The sequence below is a fragment of the Porcisia hertigi genome, chromosome 27 (genome assembly GCF_017918235.1).
Source record: "Porcisia hertigi strain C119 chromosome 27, whole genome shotgun sequence".
NCBI lineage: Eukaryota > Euglenozoa > Kinetoplastea > Trypanosomatida > Trypanosomatidae > Porcisia > Porcisia hertigi.
In genome coordinates, this window is record NC_090586.1 from 577,718 (window position 1) to 600,536 (window position 22,819).

At 56.4% G+C, this 22,819-nt stretch overlaps 7 protein-coding genes across 7 annotated transcripts; all 7 read left to right on the top strand.

The window, feature by feature from the left end:
• Positions 1-376: 376 nt before the first annotated feature.
• Positions 377-4,903, top strand: JKF63_03319 (uncharacterized protein; the record flags this gene model as incomplete). The annotated part of the gene is made up of 1 exon (XM_067899323.1): positions 377-4,903. The coding sequence occupies one exon, from the start codon at positions 377-379 to the stop codon at positions 4,901-4,903; it is 4,527 nt and encodes a 1,508-aa protein (XP_067756113.1).
• Positions 4,904-5,831: 928 nt separating this feature from the next.
• On the top strand, positions 5,832-6,806 carry JKF63_03320 (uncharacterized protein; the record flags this gene model as incomplete). The annotated part of the gene is made up of 1 exon (XM_067899324.1): positions 5,832-6,806. One exon carries the CDS (start codon positions 5,832-5,834, stop codon positions 6,804-6,806), a length of 975 nt encoding a protein of 324 aa, XP_067756114.1.
• Positions 6,807-8,294: 1,488 nt separating this feature from the next.
• JKF63_03321 (uncharacterized protein) lies at positions 8,295-9,269 on the top strand (the record flags this gene model as incomplete). Its single annotated transcript, XM_067899325.1, has 1 exon — positions 8,295-9,269. The coding sequence occupies one exon, from the start codon at positions 8,295-8,297 to the stop codon at positions 9,267-9,269; it is 975 nt and encodes a 324-aa protein (XP_067756115.1).
• A 1,324-nt stretch (positions 9,270-10,593) lies between these two features.
• On the top strand, positions 10,594-11,025 carry JKF63_03322 (uncharacterized protein; the record flags this gene model as incomplete). Its single annotated transcript, XM_067899326.1, has 1 exon — positions 10,594-11,025. The coding sequence occupies one exon, from the start codon at positions 10,594-10,596 to the stop codon at positions 11,023-11,025; it is 432 nt and encodes a 143-aa protein (XP_067756116.1).
• Positions 11,026-11,938: 913 nt separating this feature from the next.
• On the top strand, positions 11,939-13,114 carry JKF63_03323 (uncharacterized protein; the record flags this gene model as incomplete). The annotated part of the gene is made up of 1 exon (XM_067899327.1): positions 11,939-13,114. One exon carries the CDS (start codon positions 11,939-11,941, stop codon positions 13,112-13,114), a length of 1,176 nt encoding a protein of 391 aa, XP_067756117.1.
• Positions 13,115-15,275: 2,161 nt separating this feature from the next.
• On the top strand, positions 15,276-17,204 carry JKF63_03324 (uncharacterized protein; the record flags this gene model as incomplete). Its single annotated transcript, XM_067899328.1, has 1 exon — positions 15,276-17,204. The coding sequence occupies one exon, from the start codon at positions 15,276-15,278 to the stop codon at positions 17,202-17,204; it is 1,929 nt and encodes a 642-aa protein (XP_067756118.1).
• A 2,299-nt stretch (positions 17,205-19,503) lies between these two features.
• Positions 19,504-22,218, top strand: JKF63_03325 (uncharacterized protein; the record flags this gene model as incomplete). Its single annotated transcript, XM_067899329.1, has 1 exon — positions 19,504-22,218. The coding sequence occupies one exon, from the start codon at positions 19,504-19,506 to the stop codon at positions 22,216-22,218; it is 2,715 nt and encodes a 904-aa protein (XP_067756119.1).
• Positions 22,219-22,819: the final 601 nt, after the last annotated feature.

Genomic DNA, 22,819 nt, shown 5'->3' on the forward strand with positions numbered 1-22,819 from the left:
CGTTGTGTGTGTGTGTGCAAATCGTCCTTGTTGGTTTGTGTGGTGGAGTAAATCGACGTTTTCTCGGGCTTTTCTGTTCTGGCGGCGTCTGCTCTCTCTTTTGTTTTTTTCCTCGGGCAGTTTTTTCTTTTTTTGTTGCTGTTGTTGTGTGTCGCTGTGTGTTCTTGAATTCTGCTTGCCTCTGTCGAGAATCAACTCTAAGTTGAGTTTTTGTTCTCATATCTGCTTGCGAATGATCGGAGACGTCGTTCCGCACCTATCACCCTTAGTTCGCGCGCAGATCATCTCGTCACGTCTTCTGCTACAATACTGCCACAAGCGGCTCAGATTTTTATGAGCTCCTCACCTGCAGCCACCCACTCGTCCGTATTCGTTGATGCCACCACCGGGATCTTCTACCTTTTCGTGCGACGCCTTCTCTTCGTGCCCTCGGTGCGACAAAAGCTGCAAGAGCCGAACGCGGTGCCTGACGCACTTTGAGGCGTGCTTCAAGGGCCCTGGCTCCGTCGATACGCACAGCCGCACGGCATCAAGCGAGGGCAGCGCTGGTATTCTCAGGGCCGAAGGCTCCGCCACAATGGTCGATCACCAGAACCGTCGCCTTCCGTGCAGCTTCTTAACGGAGGACGTTACATCGCCGTCACTACTGGAGTCGGTCGCATCGGCGTCGACGTCGAATGCGCTACACTCGCACGCGCACGGTTACAAGCCGCCACAGTCAAGTCGCGTGACAGGTAAGGGTGGTGGCGAAGCGGTCCATTCCGACTTGACAGAGTCAGGAGAAAACGTCAATGGTGAGTTCTTCCGCCACTCAACCAGCAACTTGGGCGGGCACTGTAACCGACGGGGCAAGTCAATGCACACCACCCCGATTGCAACCTCGCGAGCGTCATTTCGCAGGTTCGCTGATGACCTGCACGTGCCCGGTTCAGCTTCCAGCTTAGGTGCCGGCGGTGGCATTCTGGTCAATGGGGTCTCGAGATCTACAATCCCCTCGCCGAGAAACTCATTGAGCCTGGGCAGCCCTCACGCGCCCCGTGCCAGTGGGACTTGCCACGAGGGTGGTGCTATTAACACATCAGCGGCGCCGGGCCACACCTCTGCTCCGGCTCCTCCGCCGGTGTGCTCGTCTTTTCATACGTTTCACCCTGACAAGGTGCCGTGTGATCGACAGCCGTCACGGCAAGACAGTTTTCGGCTACCGTCAGGCCGCAGCTGGATGCAGTACACCCCCAGTGCCTCCGAGGAGGAGGGAGACGACGACGCACAAGACGAGCACGATGGCCCTTCCCGCGGCAGCTTTAGCAGAGAGTCACCGCGGATCCTTGGCTCTGTGCAAGGGAGCAGCGACGCGGCAGTACGCGAGGCCGGCGGCTCTTTGTGCAACGCAGGTGCTGAGTGTGTGATGACGCCCGGTGGCGTTGACACGTCTCCTGGAAATGGGGTTCATGTGCGTCAATACACTAGAGGGAAAATGTTTCGGGGAGACAACTCCCCTGGTGGGGCCAGTGACGTCAGTCTCCAGTCGATGACAGGGATGCATCAGAATGCGAGCTCAACTAAGGAGGGCGGGCGACACGTACCACGGCTCTTCTCTAAGTCCATCGATGACTTGCCTCCCCAGGAGCGTAACGTGGGCGGTGCTGCAGACGGGCGACCAAGTCTTGGAAGCGGTGCCAGCGTAGGCCGTTTCCATTCCTCGAGGCGCAACAGCGTCTCTCCCATGAGTCTCAGTCAAAGTTCTCCTCTTGTTTTCTCGACGTCGGGGCAGGCGATAGCCAGTCCTAACTCCATGCAGGCCAGCGTGTTGCCTACAAGCACCACGGCATCTGGTTGTAGCGTCAGCCGACTCAGTGGCCCGAACCTCAACTCGAGTGGCGGTGGGGGCGTGCGGACCCCGCGCCAGGGGGACCACAGCGGTTCCGTTACCCCCCGCGCCCTCTCTTTCCAACGGGGACGCGCTGTCGGCTCCGGTGGCTTTGGCACCGTCTACCAGGTGATCCTCTCCGATGGCTCCCTCGCCGCAGTCAAGGAGTTGAAGCTCGAGAACGCGAACTTCAAGGCCATCGACCGGGAGGTGCGCGCCATGAGCAGTATCCCGCCACACCCGAATTGCGTCCGCTACTTGGGATCGCGCTACAGTGCCCACCACTACTACATCATCATGGAGTACATTAGTGGTGGCAGCATCAACTCCCTGCGCAAGTCAGTGGGGCGGTTCCGCGAGTCCGTCTTCCAGCGCTATGCGTACATGGTGCTTCTCGGCCTTTCTCATCTTCACACCAACGGCATCGTCCACCGTGATATCAAAGGGGCGAATGTGCTGCTTGACGAGAGCGGATGCGCAAAGATAGTCGATTTTGGCTGCAGTCGTGACTTGAATCACACAACAACACCGACAACGTCGAGCGGTTGTGGGACGCCGCTGTGGATGGCCCCGGAGGTGTGTCGAGGAGAGCCAACCACCGAAAAATCCGACGTGTGGTCCTTCGGCTGTTTGTGTCTGGAGATGACGAACGAGACCGGGCTGCCGTGGAGCTTTCTTCCGAGTATGACGCTGCATGGTGTGGTCTACGCGCTGGCATGTGCCAAATCGCCACCTCCCATCCCAGCTGACCTCTCTTCCGAGGCCCAGGACTTCCTCCAGCGCTGCCTGCAGCTCCATCCAGAGGAGCGAGCCACCGTGGCGGAGCTGCTGCAGCACCCCTTCTTTGACCTAGACCTGATGGAGGACTCGGAAGGGGATGAGCTGCTGTCCTCCTGCGAAACGAGTGCGCGGCAGTCGGCCGTGAAGCGAGCCGTCCGGCAGATGAACCGTAGTAGCGCCCTAGATGCCATGACGCATCCGAGCGAGAGGCGGCGGCAGCGGTGCGACAAGGTCGGCAAAATGAGTGGCCGCGTCAACAATGCCCAAGAGGGCTCTCCGATGCCGGCGTTTGCAGGCGTGTCTCTGTCACCGCGAGTAGGGCCCAGCAACTCGTGTGGGCACACTTTAGACCTCGACTCGAGTCCTGTTTCGCGCTCGTCAAATTCGCATTCGAAGAGCCCCTCAGGCCCCCAGCTCGATTACTACACCCGTAGCGTCAATGTCGGCTTCAAGTTGCAGGCCGTCAACGAGGAAGAGGACGATGGCGGTGACACCGGGGAGGAGGAGGAAAGCGTTGGCTCAACCGTTAGCTTGGGTGGGGAGCCGCCGCCGCCGCCGCCACCACCACCACCAGCCGTTTCAGAGGTTGCTGTGGCAGAGATGAGCTGCCACGCGCCTAGCAACCACTCTGGTGTGGAGGATGACGAGAACGAGTACACGCAAATGATCACAGAAATGATAACTGATGCTCGGGAGGCGTACACAGACGAGGAGCGACGCATGACGGAGCGGTGGCGGCGGCTAAGCGTGATGTATCCCAGCAGTGACGAGGACACTTCCTTGACAGCCACGGTCAGCAACCACGGAAGCCGCAGTGGCAGCGACAGCGGCAGCTCGGCGGAGGCGGTCGAGGGGAGTTATTACGACAGTATCGAGAGCGACGTAAGTACCTTCAGCGGCAGCTACGAGGATGACAGGATCTCAGGCAAATTTCTCAGTGGTCCGTGTAACTGTCCGCTCGGGGCAACATGGCCGGCTGAGCGTTCCCGTTCCCGGGCTACCACCGAGAGTCCGATGGAGCAGCAGGGCGCTCTCAACGACGTGCCGCAGCTTCACCCGGCATCTGCTACACGAGCAACAGACGCCGTAGCACCCGCTGCGTCAGCGTTGTCAAGTGGTTATGTTTCTCTCCCCAGGTCCGAATTGCCTTCAAGTCTAGTCCCCGCGGCGACCTCGCCAACCAGCGTGCAAATGGACTCCACAGAGATCTCCACCTCGCTGCACGCATCCAGTCCTTCAAGAACACCAGGCTTGTCATTACGCCCCCAGTCGCAACAGCCTCCCCGTGTTGCTCTGTCTCATCCTACCCTCATCGGCTCATGCTTTCGAGAGCAGCAGCAGCAGCCGCAGCGTCGCCGCCCCGTTTCCCCGCAGGGGGGGGAATCCCAAGAGGTAGTGAAGAGAGATTTCTTCCGCGATGCCAGCGGTTCTCGACGCAGCTTGTCGTTCGGGAAATCGCCTACTGACAGCCTCGTCGACTCAGCCGCTGGCGGTGGCATCCGCTCACCGCGTGAGTCGAGAGGGTTCATGGCGGTGCCGATCGCGACTCGGCATCCGGGTGGCACTTCTATGCCTTCACAGCACACCTCCGCGAGATCAGCAACAGGGCCGCCGCTTTCTAGCACTTCAGTTGCTCCGCACAGCTCTCCTCGCGGCGCTGTCCTCAGTGACTGCCGTGGCAGTTGCCAAGCCTCGCCGCAGCCACCGCCCCTCGTGGTTAGTGAGCCGCACCGACACATATGTCCGCAGGAGTCCGCTTCGATGACTACGCCTTTTTTTGCAAACGCCAAATCGGCTTCCCGCTCAATTGAGTCGTATACCGGCGGCACGGGTCGGTTTGATGCTGGCAGCGCCACCTGGAAAACCGGTGCGTCTGGCCATCAGCCCAAGGAGCTTTCGATTGCGCAAAGGGAGGTGCAGGAGATGCTGGACTGGAGGATCAGCAGCGATCGACGGTATACCTCCCTCCCTTCGTCACCAGACCCAGGCCGTCGATGCATTAACGCGTCGTTGGCGGTCACCTCCGCCACCGCTCGTTCTCGTGACAGCTCCCACCGACGCTTCCGTCTTCGCTGCTCGAAACGCAACGATGACAAGTATCTCGACTCGGAGTACAAGGTCGATGTTGAGGGCAAGCCTCTTGCAGGCACCGGATCGACGGGATTGTCGGCGACAGAGACGGTGTTCCCAGCGCCACGGGCGGCCAAGCGCAAGCCCTCGGGCATTCGCATTTTTCGTAAACTAAACGGCAAGTAGGTTTATTTATTTCCCACTCCCAGAGCACAAGGGGAGTGTGAAGGGCGGGTGGGAGACGAACAGAGGGTGCTGGTGCTGGTGGTGGTGGCGGCAGAGAGGTTTCCCGTGGATGGATCACCGCGACTCTTGGTCGTGGGTGCGTACAAACCAATTGACGTAGTGAGCACTGCTCTTCTGGCCGGTTTTATTCTCTGCCCCCCCCCCCCTTTCCTCCTTGCTTTGTCCTCTTCATACCCCTCTGCGTCGTCGCTCGTTTTTTTTTGTCTCATGATCTCGCCGTCCTTTTGCGTCTTGGCGACGAGGGCGAGGTCACCTACGCTCTGCGAGGAGGAGTGGAAGGCGGTTCAACAGGCAGACAAGAGGAGGGAGATGAGTAATATGAATTGTAGTGTGTGTGTGTGTGTGTGGAGGGGGAGTGGAGATGGCGCTGTCGATGACTTTTTCATGGGGGGGGGGCATTCCCCCTCCCCCTCCATTTCTACAAAAAAAAACACTGGTATTCGACCACAGGGCGATGCAGCTGTCTTTGAGGATGTGAATTGCAAAAAAAAAATCTCCATCATTTCTTCTGGTGGTATAAAAGGGTGGGTGGGGGGAGCAACATCCTCATCAAAAAGGGGATATGCTGCTCTGTGTGCCTCGTAGATACACGCGCGTAAACACACGCACTGACACACACACATACACATACACTCACCTCCCATGTGTCCCAGTGTACCTTCGATGACACTGTGCGTTCTTCATCCGTACCGTTTCATTTCTTCTCTCTTTCTCTCTGCCTACGTCTCCACTTTATTTTGTTCGCTTGGTTCTGTACCGTCGTCTTTCTCACGGGTAACGGTTTTGACGTCCACACACACACACACACACACGCTTCAATATCTGCATTACTGGCTTCAGCACTGCTTTGCAGTTCCCTCTCGTAACAATGCCGTCTATCACCCTCGCCAAGCGGGAGTACGAGGAGCACCTCGTGAACTGCCTGACCAAGTACAGCCGCGTGCTGTTCGTGGGCATGGACAACGTCCGCTCGCAGCAGGTGCACGATGTGCGCCGTGCGCTGCGTGGCAAGGCCGAGTTCGTGATGGGCAAGAAGACGCTGCAGGCGAAGATCGTGGAGAAGCGTGCGCAGGAAAAGAGCGCTAGCCCCGACGCGAAGCACTTCCACGACCAGTGCGAGGTGCACCGCCTGTTGAAAGGCAACACCGGCCTGATTTTCACGAACAACGCTGTCGAGGATATCACGGCTGTGCTTGACGCGCACCGTGTGAAGGCCCCGGCGCGTGTCGGCGCGGTTGCCCCGTGCGATGTGATTGTGCCCGCTGGCAGCACCGGCATGGAGCCGACCCAGACGTCTTTCTTCCAGGCGCTGAACATTGCGACCAAGATCGCCAAGGGTATGGTGGAGATCGTGACGGAGAAGAAGGTGCTGAGCGTTGGCGATAAGGTCGACAACTCGACGGCGACGCTGCTGCAAAAGCTGAACATCAGCCCGTTCTACTACCAGGTGGATGTGCTGTCCGTGTGGGACCGCGGTGTGCTGTTCACCCGCGACGACCTAAAGATGACGGAGGACTTGGTGGAGAAGATGCTGCTGGATGGCTTGAGCAACGTGGCGGCGATCTCGCTGGGTGCTGGCATCCCGACGTCTGCGACGATCGGCTCGATGCTGGTGGACGCCTTCAAGAACCTGCTGGCTGTGTCCGTGGCGACCTCGTACGAGTTCGAGGAGCACAACGGCAAGGAGCTGCGCGAGGCCGCGATCAACGGCTCGCTCGCTGGGTCTGGCCCAGCTGCCGCGGAGTCTGCAGCTGCCGCGCCGGCCGCCTCTAGCGCTGCTGCCAAGGAGGAGGCGCCGGAGGAGAGCGATGAGGATGACTTCGGCATGGGCGGTCTCTTCTAAGCAAGTCATGATCAACTCCTCTCTTCTTGGGCTTGCTGCTGTACTCTGGCTCCCGCTTTCTCTCTCACCTCTTTCAAATATTCAGGTTCCCCCCTCGAATGTGTTGGGTGATCGTCTGGTGAGCCCCTCTTTACCTTGTTTTTACCCCCCACCCCTCCTGCGCACTTTATCCGTGAATCATTAAGCCAAAGGATCTTGGAATGACAGCGTGCTGATCTGCGCGGAGGTCGTGTGGAGGCTAGACGTGTACTGAGAGGCTTGGACTCAGGGAAAGTGACACTTATGGGGATACTCATTTGTTCAGCGTCACAGCAGGAGGTCTTTGAAGGGTGAAAAAAAGGCGGGAGGCAGAGGTGTACACGCGCACACGTGCCGCTCGTGGAGCGGGAGGGATTTCTGGCACTTTTTTTTTCATTTTCTCTATGATATTTTCATTATTTTCCTCATTTTCCCCTTCAACCGCAAACAACGGGAGAACATCGGAAAAAACAAAGCAAACCAAACAAAAATACAGCAGGGAGTTGTGTTGCAGCCTGGGGTGGGGTCGATGGAGGCACAGCGCTGATGGCGGAGACTGCGTGCTGGTCTTAGTCTGATTGATTTCTCCAGTCTGGCTAGGAGACACGTGTGACAACCGCAACTACGTCTGCTAGAGCTGCGGGCCTGTGGCAGTGATCATGTCTTTGCCCCCCCCCCCTCCTCCACTGTACAGCGTCCGCTTCGTACACTGACGCTCCGATTTACTTCTTCCGCGTCTCGTGATAGCGTGCCCAGTGTGAAGATGTTTCAGTGGAATTGGGCATGGGCAGGCATCTGAGCATTGTTGCCGGATTGCGGTTTTTCAGGATCTGTGCTCCTGAGGAGTCGAAAGCTGCTGCTCGGGGTGGCGATGATCCATGACCATACTTGCACGCACTGCTTCAAGCCTGCACGAAGGGGGAGGGGAGGGGGGAGGGGGGGGAGGGGAATGAACCGTCGTCGACTCGCTCTCCGGAGATTGAAGAGACAGCACGTCCCATGCGTCAGTAGTAGGCATTGTGCACATATCCGGCGCGCTGTGTGAAACACAACGAGATGGTGTAAATTGTCTACGGCTGTTTTTTTCGCACTGCGTGCCTCTTGTTGCGTGTGCTCCCTTTTTTCCCCTCTGTTCTCGCCCTCTCGGGCCCACACCCATCTTCACATGGCGAGCACTGCGTTTATGTCGACTTTCTCTTGCGACGGGTCTTGTCTCTGCCTCTCCCTACTCTCTTCTCCCTTCTCTCTCGCGCGCTCTTTTTTTTTTGTCTGCTTGCATGAATGGGGCATACACGAAATCCGTACCCGCATTTTCTGCGTGTTCACACCGCTCCACTGTATCCCCCCCCCCCCCCCCCCCACACACACACACGCACACACAACCCTGCATATACACACCGCTTTTGCCATAATCCGACGCGTACGCCAACACCACGACAGATAGCTAAGGCTATTGCAAGTCTCATAACAATGCCGTCTATCACCCTCGCCAAGCGGGAGTACGAGGAGCACCTCGTGAACTGCCTGACCAAGTACAGCCGCGTGCTATTCGTGGGCATGGACAACGTCCGCTCGCAGCAGGTGCACGATGTGCGCCGTGCGCTGCGTGGCAAGGCCGAGTTCGTGATGGGCAAGAAGACGCTGCAGGCGAAGATCGTGGAGAAGCGTGCGCAGGAAAAGAGCGCTAGCCCCGACGCGAAGCACTTCCACGACCAGTGCGAGGTGCACCGCCTGTTGAAAGGCAACACCGGCCTGATTTTCACGAACAACGCTGTCGAGGATATCACGGCTGTGCTTGACGCGCACCGTGTGAAGGCCCCGGCGCGTGTCGGCGCGGTTGCCCCGTGCGATGTGATTGTGCCCGCTGGCAGCACCGGCATGGAGCCGACCCAGACGTCTTTCTTCCAGGCGCTGAACATTGCGACCAAGATCGCCAAGGGTATGGTGGAGATCGTGACGGAGAAGAAGGTGCTGAGCGTTGGCGATAAGGTCGACAACTCGACGGCGACGCTGCTGCAAAAGCTGAACATCAGCCCGTTCTACTACCAGGTGGATGTGCTGTCCGTGTGGGACCGCGGTGTGCTGTTCACCCGCGACGACCTAAAGATGACGGAGGACTTGGTGGAGAAGATGCTGCTGGATGGCTTGAGCAACGTGGCGGCGATCTCGCTGGGTGCTGGCATCCCGACGTCTGCGACGATCGGCTCGATGCTGGTGGACGCCTTCAAGAACCTGCTGGCTGTGTCCGTGGCGACCTCGTACGAGTTCGAGGAGCACAACGGCAAGGAGCTGCGCGAGGCCGCGATCAACGGCTCGCTCGCTGGGTCTGGCCCAGCTGCCGCGGAGTCTGCAGCTGCCGCGCCGGCCGCCTCTAGCGCTGCTGCCAAGGAGGAGGCGCCGGAGGAGAGCGATGAGGATGACTTCGGCATGGGCGGTCTCTTCTAAGCGGCGCATCACTTTTGGATCACCGTAGAGTGTACCCATGGTTTTACGAGGCCGTCAGCAGCGAACGCTTGGTGCCTTTGGTTTATCATGAATCAACTCGACTTCATTTTTCGTTTTTCATTGTTTTTTTCCCCCCAGTCAGTGCATGTGTGCGTGTGTGGCGGTCTGTGCTGTGGGCGCCGCGGTGTGCGTGCACACCTCCACCACTAGCACCACGGACCTCTTCTGATTTTGAGTTCACCAAAAAAAAAAAGAATGATAAACGAAAAAAAGATTGGCCAGTGAGGCGACTGAAGCCTGCACGTGGAAAAGAGGGCTGGGCGGCGAAAGAGACGAAGGCGGGCGGCTTGTTGAGGTGAGCGATCAGATGGTGCTGAAGCTGGATCTCGCGTGTGCCTTGGTGTGACGCACGCGTCTCCTCATATGTCAGTGGAGTCTATGGGAAAAGCTTCATGTATGTGAATTTGCCTTATCCAAGTACTCGGCCTGCTTCTCTTCCCGTCAGTGAATCCGTGTTCGTAAGACTCGTGTTGGGGAGTGTGCACTGCATGCTCTCTCCCCCCCTCCCCCCCATCTAGAGGGGAGGGGAGGCGTGCTGTTTTCGAGATGCATACTCAAATGCGCGCTCGTGTTGGCATGGCTTCCCCTTTCTCTTGTGTATACACACTCTCTCACCTCCCTCCTTTCTTTTCTGCCCCACATGTTTCGCTTCTTTGGTGCTTGTTCAACGTGATGTTCTCACACATCCCTGTTCCACTTCTAATTTTTGTATTGTGGTTCTCTATCCAACGATTCTGCATGTGCGTCTGTGTGTTGCACTGTCTCGTGCACTACTCTTCTCCTCGCCTCCTGGTATGTGAGGGTGGCCATAAAAATGCCCGTTGCTGATGAGCACCCCCCCCCCCCCCCCCCACATCTCCACCTCCCCCTCTTAGCGTGACGCTATTATCTTTCAATTAACGGACTGTGTACACTATCCTGTTACTTTGCTTCAACTCGCATTTGAGGTGTCGGTATTTACGGCGTGGTGCGTAGAGGCATTCAATCACGCGCCCACCTAACAAGTACGCTCCATCGACCCCTCCCCCCCCTCCAAATTATTTCTGTCAGCATAGTCACACCATACTCGCATACCTCGGCCTCACTTCACTTAGATCGCTGATTTGCAATTCACCACGGAGGGGTGTGAAGGGTTACTCGCCAGCACTCCTTTGTTTTTTTCGAAGAAAAAAGGGGGCGGCTAGGTATTTTGTTGACGCTTTCCTCTCTTGTTTTCGTTTTTTTTCGTGTGTGTGTTTCACAAGAAGGCTTGAGCCTCACACGCATGTCTCGAGTTCTCACGGTTCTACTGACATACGATGACCCGGAGTGCGGCGGTGCTGCGGATGCGCTGGTAGAGCACCTGGAGCGTGATGCGGCGTCGGTGGAGGGACAATGCCAACTCTCTGTGAAACCGATTCAAATCGTGCAGAACGGCTCTCACAGAGATGCCCTCTACGGCTCGCTGCAAGACTTGTTCCGGATGAAGCCGCATAACATTTACGTCATTACGTTCCTCAAAGGATGTCAGGCGGAGGAGTACCGTAAAGTCAACGAGTTGTGTAGCAGCGTGAGGCCCAACGCTGTCCGGTGCCAAGTATTGACACACTTGGCGAACTACACGGATGTCGGTCTCATCATTCGTAACTTGGTGCGTCTAGTCCTGGATGAGATGACGAGGGAAGAACACCACGGCAGCGACGTGCCGCTCAAGTAGGGCGGGGTGCGTCCGAAGGGCGAATGGGGAAGAGAAGCGTGACCGTGGTGCTTCTAGATGAGAGGGAAGTCGTGAGGCTTATTCAACTTCAACGCACAGATGATGGTCTTCCCATCTCCCCTCTTCTCTCCCCCCGCCTGTCTAAGCCCACGCTTGCGTTGTGCCCAAGATTTCCTCTACAGACTGCTTTGTTTCGCCTTGTTTCTTTTAGTGGGCAATGAGAGAGGCCCGTAGAGTTACACTCAAAAGGCAGCGACTTCTGTCACGACATCGAGTGTGGTGGGTCTCAGGTACGGAAGAGTAGATGGCCTTTGAGGGGGGAGGAGGAGGACGATGTGCTCGTGCTGGTATTGCACTCACCCGTCTTGCCAGGAACGATCTGTTGGGGGTGTTTCGTCCTGCCGCTAAGAAGAGCGCCACTGTTGCCGCCCCGCCCCCCCCCCCCTTTCCTCCTTCCCCATCCCCAGAAAAAAAAAAGAGTTACATACATACATGCAAATATACATATATATATATATAGATGTTTATATAGATGTGTACATGTATATGGGAGCAGGTCAGATTTCACGGTTCGTCTACCCGCTATTTATGTGCATGTGTGTATTTTCCTTCGCCAGTGTTCAATTCACTCGAATATCTTTCATCCTGTTCTCAAAATTTTAATTATTATTTTTTCTTTTTGGCTCTCTTGTTCTCTCTTTCCTTCTTTTTCTCTCCCATCCAGACCTCTTTGTCTTGCACGCCGAGCCGAGTGGTTTTGCGCTGCCCTGCCACCTCTAGAGACCGCGTGGGCAAACGTAGAGTGCTGGGAGGGAGGGAAGGGGGGCGGGGACACGAGCGGCGCCGACGGTGGTCTGCAGACTTATGTCGTGTAGCTAAAGACAGATCTCTCCGGCCCTATTCGCACCCCAAGATGGAGGAGTGGATCAATAATTCCCTGAAAGCCAAGTACATCCGCAGGGTTGACCCCTGTAGTGTTGAGTCTGGCATCTTCTGTGAAGCGTTCACTTCCCCGTGGTATGATGATGGGGTTGTCTTCGACTGGACCGCACTGCATCAGAGACTGGTGCGGCCCATCTCACACCCGTCGAAGGTAATCAAGGGCGTCACTGAACTTCAGCGCTTTGGTGTTGATGCGCTGAAGGCCACCTGCGCTGAGGGCGATCGGAAGTGCTTCTTGACGGTCGTGGAGTTGAAAGAACCGTGGACTATCCAACCACTCTCCGAACAGGCACAAAATCTCAGCGTTTTCGACGTCCTCTTAGATGCCATGTCAGGCTCCCCACCAACATTGGTGCATCCGACGTCTACAGGCAGTTCGCCCGCCCCACCCTCGCAGAGTGCTCGCCAGCTGTACGCATTTTTGCGTGGCCCACCGGGGCAGCGCGCGGTGCGGGACGACATGGCAAGGGTGCTCTCGAGTGTCGAGAGACAGTTCCGCGAGAGGGGGGTGCAAGTCGTGTCTTTCCTGAGCTCTTTTGTGTTATTTGGGAGCGACTTCGAGGATATGCTTCACAGCACGGCTGCTGTTTTTCGGGCCCTGACTGAAGTGGGTTTCTCCATTGACGACCACGGCTCCTGCCTCGGACCCCGCATCGTGACACCACTGAGCGTGGATGCAGAGGATTGGTGGACGACTTTACCCTTGCAGCAGGTTCAATCTGAGGAGGACGTGGCCTCTCTCATGGTGGCTCTCTTCTATCAATGGCTGCAAGATGCGTACATATGGGGCTGCACGGCTCCAATTCGACTCTTCCCGGATCTCACCACGGCAATCGAGGATGCCAAGGCTACGCGAGCAGTGAGATCGGTGCGACTGCTGGAACGGTTTGTACGCGGGCTTGTGCTGCCTCGCGCTCACGCAGTTGGGCTGGATGTACTCTATTCCTCACTCCCCGAGGAGGGCGGCAGCCTTTTTGATTTGGCGGCGGCCAGTTTAGAACAGAAGCCCCCACGGACAGGCCTGCAGCAGTGGAGTGTGGGAGAGCTGCGGGTTCTTCTTGCGCAAGTAGGTGCATACGCACACATTCCTTCCGAGTATCTTGCGGAATCAGTACACACAGCACAAGTCGACAGCGTTTCCTACTAGCGCAAGTATTCCGCTCCCTCTTCCCCGGTATTAGGAGCACATCGACCTGATTCCGCCACCTTGTCGACAACGCCGCTGTGATGGGATGCGGTGACTCGGGCTGGCCCTGTTGTTGTTCGAGGTGTGATGGGACTGTCCTGCGCTTGCTGGGCAGGTTGTTTTGTTGTTGGTGTTGTGTCTTTTATGTTTGTTTCTTTGTAAAACGACAGTCTTTTTTTTTTCTTGCTGTTTCGCTCTTCTGAGCCGCGGCCACTTCCGAGCCCCCCTCCCCTGCTATGGTTGTGCAGGAGCCTCTCTTTTGCAGCGCCCTCCTCTGTGTCATCTACGTGTGGCTGCCAGGACGCGGCTGCATTGGAGGTGGTGGCTAAGCTGAATCAGCTTGGAGCGGGTCCCGCGGTGACTCGCTGTGCCGTTCGTCTGGCGAATGTTGTTGCGAGAGGGAGGAGTGGCTGGCCTGCTTCGTGAGCTCTGCGCGCCATCTCAGGAGCGGAGTCCGGACCTGGGTTTGACACATACCGTCAAGGAGGATGCGCGCATGCTCTTCTGCGCGCCTCGTCGCTGAGTTGCCGTTGGCCGACCTCTTGGACCTACACCACCGTTACGCAATCTGTCATCCCCGTCAAGGTTTGACAACGTTGCCGAAGGGTCTTGCTTGGGTCACCGGCCGGCCCCATGCAGGTGCTAGTCATCCCAGAAAGAAGAAACGGCAGTGTGGTCTACATGACAACTGAGCCCCTCCCCCTCCCCGTCCCCATTATGGGCACAGAGGCGCTGATGATAAAACGAGGTGATGCACTCGTCAAGCAGATTATGCACCTCGTGCTGGGCAGTGCCAGGGTGCGGTCACTCGGGCATCGCAGATTCCTGCTCGATTTGGAGCGAAGCCGGTGGAGACGGAGAGGTCATGGGATATGTCGAGGTGCGGTTGACACTCACCTTGACTGTCTTTGCACTCTTTTTTTTCTACACACAAAACACATGAAAACATGACTAGCGAAAGAAGGGCACTCATTCCGTAGAGTGACCTTCAACATCCGGGGTCGAGGTGGTGAGAGCAAGAAAAAGGTGGGGGTGGTCTACACTCGCGTCTTTATTCCTCCACCTCCTCGCTTCTCTTGTGGTATGGCGATGTGAAGCACGCACACACACAAAAAAGATGTTGATGTGCACACAAAAGGGGAGCAAGACAAGAGGGCACGGGACCCCCCCTCCCTCCCTCCCCTCCCTCCCTCCTCCTCCGTTTTCTGCCGCTGCGTCTTTTTTCACTCTCCCTGCGCCTCCCCTCTCCCCCTTCATCTCTCTCACTCCTTCCATATTTCTATTGCGTCTACCTATCCGTATGTTTGGTATGGCCGCGTGTGATTTGCGCTTCCCTGGTCATCTTGGACGGCGCTATGTTTTTTCACTCTCTTTCTCGTCTACTCGGGCCCACGCACTCACCCTGCCTGTGTTTGACACGGTTTGCGCGTTCTGCAAGATACTCGCCTAATCCGCTCTTTTCTGACATCTGTCTGTCTTCCCCCAATCTCCTCTTGCATAGTATACACCTTGCAGCACGTGAGGGTTCGACAGGAAGCGAGTACAGTGGTGAGCTGCAACTCGAAGTCCATCACCAGAACCCCCCCCCCCCAGCAGTAGTGACACCCTTTGGTCAGGCGTGCACGTCAACTTATCCGCTTGAATTAAAGCATCCCCCCCCTCTCTTCCTCTTCTTCTTCCTCTCCCTCTCCCTCCCCCTCCTCCCAAACCATCCCTTACACATACACACGCATACAGTCACGTACTCGCCTATACTTGTATAAATACACACATATATACATACATACATAGGCATATATATATATATATGTGTGCCTGTTTGTATGTGCGCGTATGTGTGTATATATGTATATGTATAAAGAGCACCTCTGCGTTTTCGTTTAGTTGCCAGGCTAAAAAAAAGGTGGGGGAAAAAAGAGGCGATATATTATGAGTAAGGGGTAAAAACCAAACAAAAAAACAAAGAGGATTGCGGTCACAACACGTGTCTCGCATATTTTGTGCGGCACTTGTCTTCTTCGGGTGGTCATCTCAAAGGAGGGTTTCTCCTCCCTTTTTGTGTGTTTTTTTTCTTCCATCGATTTCATTGAGGTTTTTTTTTTGGCCGCTCCTTTCAAAGCCCATGGCGAGGTTGGTCGATGCATGTATCGCAGACGAACCACTGCTGCGGCACATTCAGATTATGGAAGTGGTTCTCACTCATTGCACCTCGGTTTTGTGGCCACACAACAAAGATAAGGTGAAGAACGCCCCAAGGTTGTTGATCAAGCTTCGTGCTTTGCTCATAAGCACGACGAAGGAATGCGTTCACCGGCAGCGACTGTCGCTGGAGTCGAGTGCGAGTCAGCAGTCAATCACACCGCATAAGGGCCAGTGTGACTTGGGTGCGGGCAAGATCGATGTGACTGCGTCCCGTGAGGAAAAATCGAAGGTGCCGAGAGCCCCGATCGCTCTGCTAGAGCTGCCACCACACCAGAGCCTCCATATGCCTCCGCTGTCTGAGCATACCCCTTCCAGTGTGGACCTACACAGTGCGAACCAGACATTACACAGCGACATCGTGTCCCCTGACGCGATGCATGGAACGGCGCACGCGAAGGCCAGCACCTTTAGCAGGACAAGCACGTCTAACAGTCTTAGCCGGCGACACTATCCCGAGGTCGGTGCGGACAACAACCGCGTGCGCGACGCCCACGCCGGGCCATCGCCGGCCGTCGCAGTCTCCGTATCTTTCTCGTCTCACCATTGCGCGGATGAGTGCTCTGAGGGGTGCGGTGGCGCTCCATCAACGCCTGCGACGACGCGGCACGACGAAGTGGCTTTTGCTTCAGAGAACGGCTTGACACTGAGCGAGCGCAGCAACATCATGAAGGAACTCCCCCTCGTGCCGCTGCAGGTGAGGCGTTTGTCGGGCGGCATCACCAATGAGCTCTTCCATGTCTACGATGATGAGGACCCGTCGACGTCGGTGGTGGTGCGCGTCTTTGGTAAGGAGACAGACCGCGTTATCTCGCGCGAGAGTGAGCTTTTCTATCAGTCTCTCTTCATCCCCACTTATGTGTATGGAAACAACTTCCTTGTGTACGATTTCTTGCACGGCTACTACACGTTGCCGTACCCGAGCATGGCGACGGTCGCGACGCCGATCGCACGCGCCATCGCAGCATTTCAGGTGCGGGCCACGCGCGCTGCCCAGTGCGATTACGCTCCTCCATTGCTGCGTGACTCACAAAACATAGACTATTGGAATCGCGTGGACACCGAGCCGCACACGGCGGAGGGGAGCAAGACGAGCAGCCGCTACTATGCCATCGGGGACAAGTCTCGGTTTGACCGCGAGTCAAACTACTTGATCGGCTCGTTGACGAAGTGGGTGGATCTTGTTCTGTCCGACGAGATAGTCGCCAAGGTGCACGAGGATAGGCAGGAAAGCTTTCTCAAGGTGGGGCACAGCCTTCAATCCGCCTGTGCGTGGATGGTGTCGATGCTGGAGCGACAGCGGGCCTTCTTGCCCGAGGGCGTCTGCCACAACGATTTGCTCAGTGCCAATTTGATGATCCACACGGTGCGTGGGGATGTCCGTGTGATCGACTTTGACTACACAAAGCGCAACTTTTTGTTGTACGATGTGGCGAACCACTTCAACGAGTACCCCGGCTTAGACTGCGACTACGACATGTATTTCCCGTCGGATTCACACATGTTCGACTTTATCGCCGAGTACCGCCGTGGCATGCGCGACGCACTGGAGACCGCGTGGGCAGAGAGCTCCAACTCTACTAACTCTACCACCGCCGCCTCTTGCGAGTGCCAGATCTTTCCCAATGCGCGGGAGCTGTTCTGGAGCGACAGCGAGGAGGCAGAGGCTCAGGTGGTGGGGTACTGGACCCAGCTCGCAAAACTGCTCACTTTAGCTTCGCATCTGTCGTGGAGCGTGTGGTCGCTACTGCAGGAGGCCGTATCTACCCTGGATGTTGACTTTCTTGACTACGCTCAGGTCCGCTACAACCGCTACCTGGCGGTGCGGACTGAGTGTTCAGAGAAACTGTGATGTGTAGTGACCACATGTAAGGAGGACACACACACACACACACACTTACACACACCACTGCTAAATTATGGAGAGTAAAAAAAAGGTAAGGCGGTGGTCGCCCCTGTTCGCTGATTTATTTTTGTCGTTCTAGTTGATTCGCTGTGCATTTCTTTTATATATTTATCCATATGTTTTTTTGGTGGAATGGTTCCTCACCCCTCACCCCCCCCCCGCCGCTTCTCTTCACCGCGCCTTATGTGCTTACGAGTGATCCACCCTGCCGTACACAGCGATGCCGTGACGCTGTACCCAACGTCGTTCTCTCGTGTTGCGTATTCGAGCCGATTATACGCAAACGAAAGGAAATACAGGTATGCTTTGGTTTTCCACACAAGCCGCTGCTGTCGTGTGTGAAGGTGTTTCTTTTTTTTTTGTGTGTGTGGGCGTGTGGTTGCTGTGCAGCTGCTGCGACATGGCAGGTGTGGACGCCTACCATGCTGACAGCGGTAGAAGAGAAGTGGTCATGTCCGTCTTGTAGGGCGGTTCTCGGGTCCCATTGTACGTTTGTGCAGACTTTGATCTTGTTTTCTTTAATGGTCGAGGTCGAATGTGTTTGTTTTTGCCTGGAGTGTCTGTTTTTCTCAGATTGTTTTTTTTTTTTTCGGGATGCGCTTGAGGTCTGCGTGTTTTTTTTTCCAGTGTTTCACCTCTCTTCACGCGCCGGAGTACAGACACCCCGTAAACGCATCTTTTGATGGCGAAGTTTTTCGGAAGAAGGATGCATGTTCATCTATAAATCCGTGCAAACTCTCTTCCTCTCCTCTCCTCTCCCCTCCCCTTCCTCCCTGTGATTGAATTGTCAGTAATGCGTTGTGGAGAGGGACGGGTGTCCGCAAGGCGAGCGTGTGTGCGCCTCTCCATTGGCACCAACCGGTTCTCCTTTCATATATTTATGTGATCCTCTCCTCTGCCTTTTCCGCTGCTGCACCTTGTTGGCAGAGGCAAGCACAGCGTTGGCGTGTGCCTAAGACACACCATCGCACTTGAAGAACATGTTTGCATGTCTGTGCGCGAGAGGCGATAGGACGTCGCTCGAAGAGGTTAAAAAAAAAGTGTTTCTGTGTATTTTCCCCGCGTCTAACCCCCGCCCCCCCAACACACACGCGCGCACGCACGATTCCCGACTGTGAAGTGCACACCTCATCGTCGGGGGGGAGGGGGGCGGGGGTTATTGGGGGTTATCAGAATGGCGAGGGTCTCGTACACCCCTCTCTTGTGGAGGGCTCAAATGTCGTTTGCAGATCGCTTCTGGTGCTGAAAGGGTCGAGCCAATCCGATCTGAGGAGACCAGAGCGATGTGTCGTTACTGTTGGTGACTACTGAGGTCTTGGATGGAGCAGCGTCAGCGCCGCCCCCAGGGCAGCTAGCAGGTCTGCGCTGCTTCTAACACTTGCAGGCTGTCGGGGTGGCTCGAGCTTAGTTTGCATGCCTCTCGGTGCTTGTTAGTGAGGGGACATGAGCGGCGCCGAGGGATGCGCCGCGGGGTGGGTAAGTAGCGTTCGAAACAAGGGGGAGGGAGCTGCAGCGATCGTGAAGCCTGCGCTTCTGTGAGGCCTGCCTCCCACTGCTTCTCACACTTCGCGCTGGGTCATTGGTTGACTGCGGTTACGTATGTCGATCAACTAACACGCTGTTGTTTAGTGAATAACTCGAAAAAAAAAGAATAATTAGTTCTTCAAAGTATTCCAGTCACCAAGAAATGTGTGGCATCCTTTTTTTTCTCCCTCTCTTTCGTTCTACGCGGTTCTCCTCATCTCTCCCCCTCCCCCCCCCAAATAGTTGGAGCCGTCTCTTTCTTTGCGTTTCTCGAAGGCCCAGTGTTACTGGGCTAGACAGGACAGGAAGGACTGTGTGCTGCACAGAGGGGGGGGGGGAGACATTCGCAGGATGTATGGGTCTACTAAAGGAGGCCCCTTTTGGGGATAGCGATTGATTGCCGAGGGGTGATTTCACAGTGCTGTACGTTGATGGTGTGTCACCGCGCGGATTAGGCACGCTTCGTCCCCACTCCGCGGCTCCTCCTTGCTTTGGCACAGTGACTTCTTGTATTCACTTGCCCCTCTCCCCTGCATTTCTGACCATGCGCTTGGAAACACGGCTTTCTTTCTTCATGAACAACAAAAACAACAAACATGACGGCACCCATCACCCCATTGCATCGCACAAATCGAAATCTCCCCCTTACACACACACACACACACACACTTCACATGCACACTCAAGTTGGAAACCACAAGGGCACCAAAAAACGAAGGAAATGGAAGTGATTCTAAGCCCCTTTTTTGTAGGGGCGACGTGCGCGCTGGTGGACTCACACGGCGCTGAGCTCGCCATAAGTCGTGCTTTCGCGAGTGCAGCAAACGCATACTACAAGGCGCAACCACCTCATCAGCCATGGAATCAACCTCACCCGGAACGCGCGCATGTGCCCATCACAGTGCAGTTGCGTATCAACACACCTCTGCTTACGTGGACCCGACAAGCAAAGGACGTGGTGCTGCGTTGTGTCGACCGCGCTGTGACGCGCATCTGCCCTCCGTTAGACGTTCTGCAGTACATTAGTGCCGACTCTCCCGCCTTCGTCGACGCAGGTGCGAATATCATGGGTGAGGGTGAGGGGCCACGCCTGTCCGCTGTTTTCTTGATTCAACCATCTGCTGCCCTGTGGCCCGCTTCGCTTCTCAAACAACATGCCGTGGAGGGAGAGGTTATGTCAAGTGCGCAGCCTCACGATTCGGAGGTCTGCGCTGCAGCGGCACGGCAGTCAATGCACGATACGCTCTTGGATATGGACTTGTGGAACCGAGCTCGAGCAGCGCATCAGCATTACGACGCGAGTGTGGCTCTCGACGGTGGACAACAGCACATTGGCCCCAGGTTGGTCTCGGAAGCGATATCAATGGACCCAACGGTAGCGCTCCAGGCCGAGCGGCAAGCTTCTGAGAAAACGACTCAGCTGCGGTGGCAGCTTGCTCGATGGCTGACAGAGCTTTTTTTGAACGAAGGCAGCTGGGCGCGGTCGCAAGCGGCGCCGTCTGTGGGCATCTCGAGGTCTCCTTATAAAGGCCCCGTGGAGGCAGCGACGCGCCGCCTCTTTCAGGGTTCTTTGCGATGGTCGTTTTCGCACGTTGTCGATGCCGCGCTCTCGACGCAGCACACCACCTCCCAAAGTACTTCGCCTGGCCCAGCCATGCCTCGTCGCCTCCTACATGCAGATGTGCGCGGTGTGGAGTGGGACGGTTTGTTGGTAGGGTACACCTCTCGGTACGCCTACATTGCGGTGCCATACTTCGTGGTCCCTGCTGAGACTACAACGGCAGTGGCGTCGTCGTCGTCGTCGTCGCTGTGTCTGTGGAGTTTCGTGAGCCGCATTCCTATTCCTTCGATCCTCAGCAAATCAGCTGGTGCGGGTGCGGAGGATCAACGCGGTTTAGAAGTCGGTTCGTATCGCAAGCGACCGCGTACCTCTGGGTCTCACCAGTCAAGCAGCACGACATCAAAAGAGGACACTCCCGGCTCCACCGCGGCACGCCGCGTGTTAGCCCACTGCTTTAATACGGAAGAGGTGATGTGTCACGAGAACAACCCAGAAGCGGAGTTCCGCCTCGCTGATACACCGTCTGTGGTGACAGTTCGGTCCCACCGTGTCTACTGTGCGCAGGCCGATCCGACGAGACAGCCGCTCATGCACCCCGCAATGCCTTCCTCGGGCCATACCCCCACCATGTCTCAGTCAGCTGCATCACCATACACGTTGTCGCTGGTGCTAGAGGACGCCTACGTGGTCCAGATGCGATCAGCTCTTGGTGACACCAGTGTTGCGTCAGCGTCCTCTAGCAAAACTCACTGGGCTGCGTCCCTCCTGTGCGGGCACGTTCAGCCGCAGTCTCCGGAGGACGACGGCGGAAACGGGAACAGTGTTGTCCGGGGAAGCGTCGATGACACCATTGCACACGCTGTGCATACCTTTCTTGATGTGGTGAGCGTGGTGAGGGAGAGCTGCCACCGCTTTCAGCGAACCCACGAACGATTTTGCTCTTTGTACGCGGAGTGTGTCCGGGTGCGCGGCTCAAGAAATTCTACAGCGGCCGTCCCGGGCGAAACAAATCCAGAGCGGTCTGTCACAGACGGATCTCTCTCGACGACGACCCCGGCAAGCCCTGCTCCGGCGAAGGTGCCAGTAGCGGAGGGTTCAGCCACTAGGGGTGTGCCCTCGCTCACTGTCGCTGTGCAGAGCCTGCGCTTGCTGCACCAAGCAGAAGTGCTGTACGGGGCATTGTCGAATTCGGTCTCGGTGCACTTCAAGAAGCTGCGTGGTGCTGCACGCGTGTCCATTCCCGCCGTACGCACCGCCATGGATGTGGCGCAACTGGAGGAGTGCCATAATGTCGAGTTCAAGGCGAAAGTGGGGCTGGTGGCGCGCGGTACCTCTGGCCATTCAGGCTCACATAAACAGCACCATTCCGTGTTGATGGACACGGAACGACTTCGAAACACGATGGCCGCAATGGCAGCATGTCGTGGTGGGGTCATACTTCTCGGTGTCACGGACGACGGTCGCATCATCGGTCACGCAAAGCAGCTCGATGTTGCGCGTCAGCTCCGCACATCGGGGTTCTGTCCAGCAATGGTGAAGGACACGGTGCAGGTGAAGGAGCTGCGCTGGCTTGGGGCGGGTGAAGGCGAGGGCAGTGGCAGCGCTGCATCCCCTTCACTGAAGCGCGCCATGCCTCTGAACTGGTGGAAAAGAGGTGCCACCCCTACTGCTTCAGACCCACCGAAGACGTCTACGGTCTCAAAGACAGGAGCCGCTTCCGGTGATCAAGTGATAACCGTTGTTAGTGTCCAGAAGGGTCAGGCGCCGTTCTACGCAACCGCCAGGAATTCGCCTCCGTATCAACGTGGATGTGCAAGCACAACAGTGATGCCGACCATGGTGATGGCACGCCGCATCATGAAAGAGCTCTCCTAGATGAGGGAAGGAACCAAAAAGAAAACGTGTGGTTGAGGTTTATTGCTTTAACCCTTTCAGTGACGACAAGCTGTGATGGAGAAAGCGGCTGACAAGCTATGAAAGGCGGAGACAGGGAGCGGGGGGGAGGAGGAGAGCGAAGTCGCCCCCCCCCCCCTCCCCCCGCCACACACACACACACACGCACACAATACCCGAGTCGACTTTGAAACTCCAGCGCGAATGGTGTTTCGGTACTGTTTTGGTTCTTTGATACTCGTGTGACGCGAGAGCGTACTTCACCGATCTGTGATCCACATCCTGCTCTACCCTTCGCACACACCTCAGAGACTTCTGCGCACAGACTTCTCCTGTTTGTATGAAGTGTGAATTATTGAGGTCGTTTAATATGTACACTCGTCCACAATAGCGTTTAAGTCCCCCCCCCCCCCACTCTCCTCAGAAGTCAGGCACCCGGAGAGGGGAGGGGGAAGGGGAAAGAACTACATAATTCTGAGCGTTTAAGAAAAAAATTCTGCATCCCGGCGCCCCGCACAAAAAGCGGTGTTTGAATATATGAGAAGGCGCTGCGTCAGGCCTCTGCGCTGTGTGCGTAGGTGTG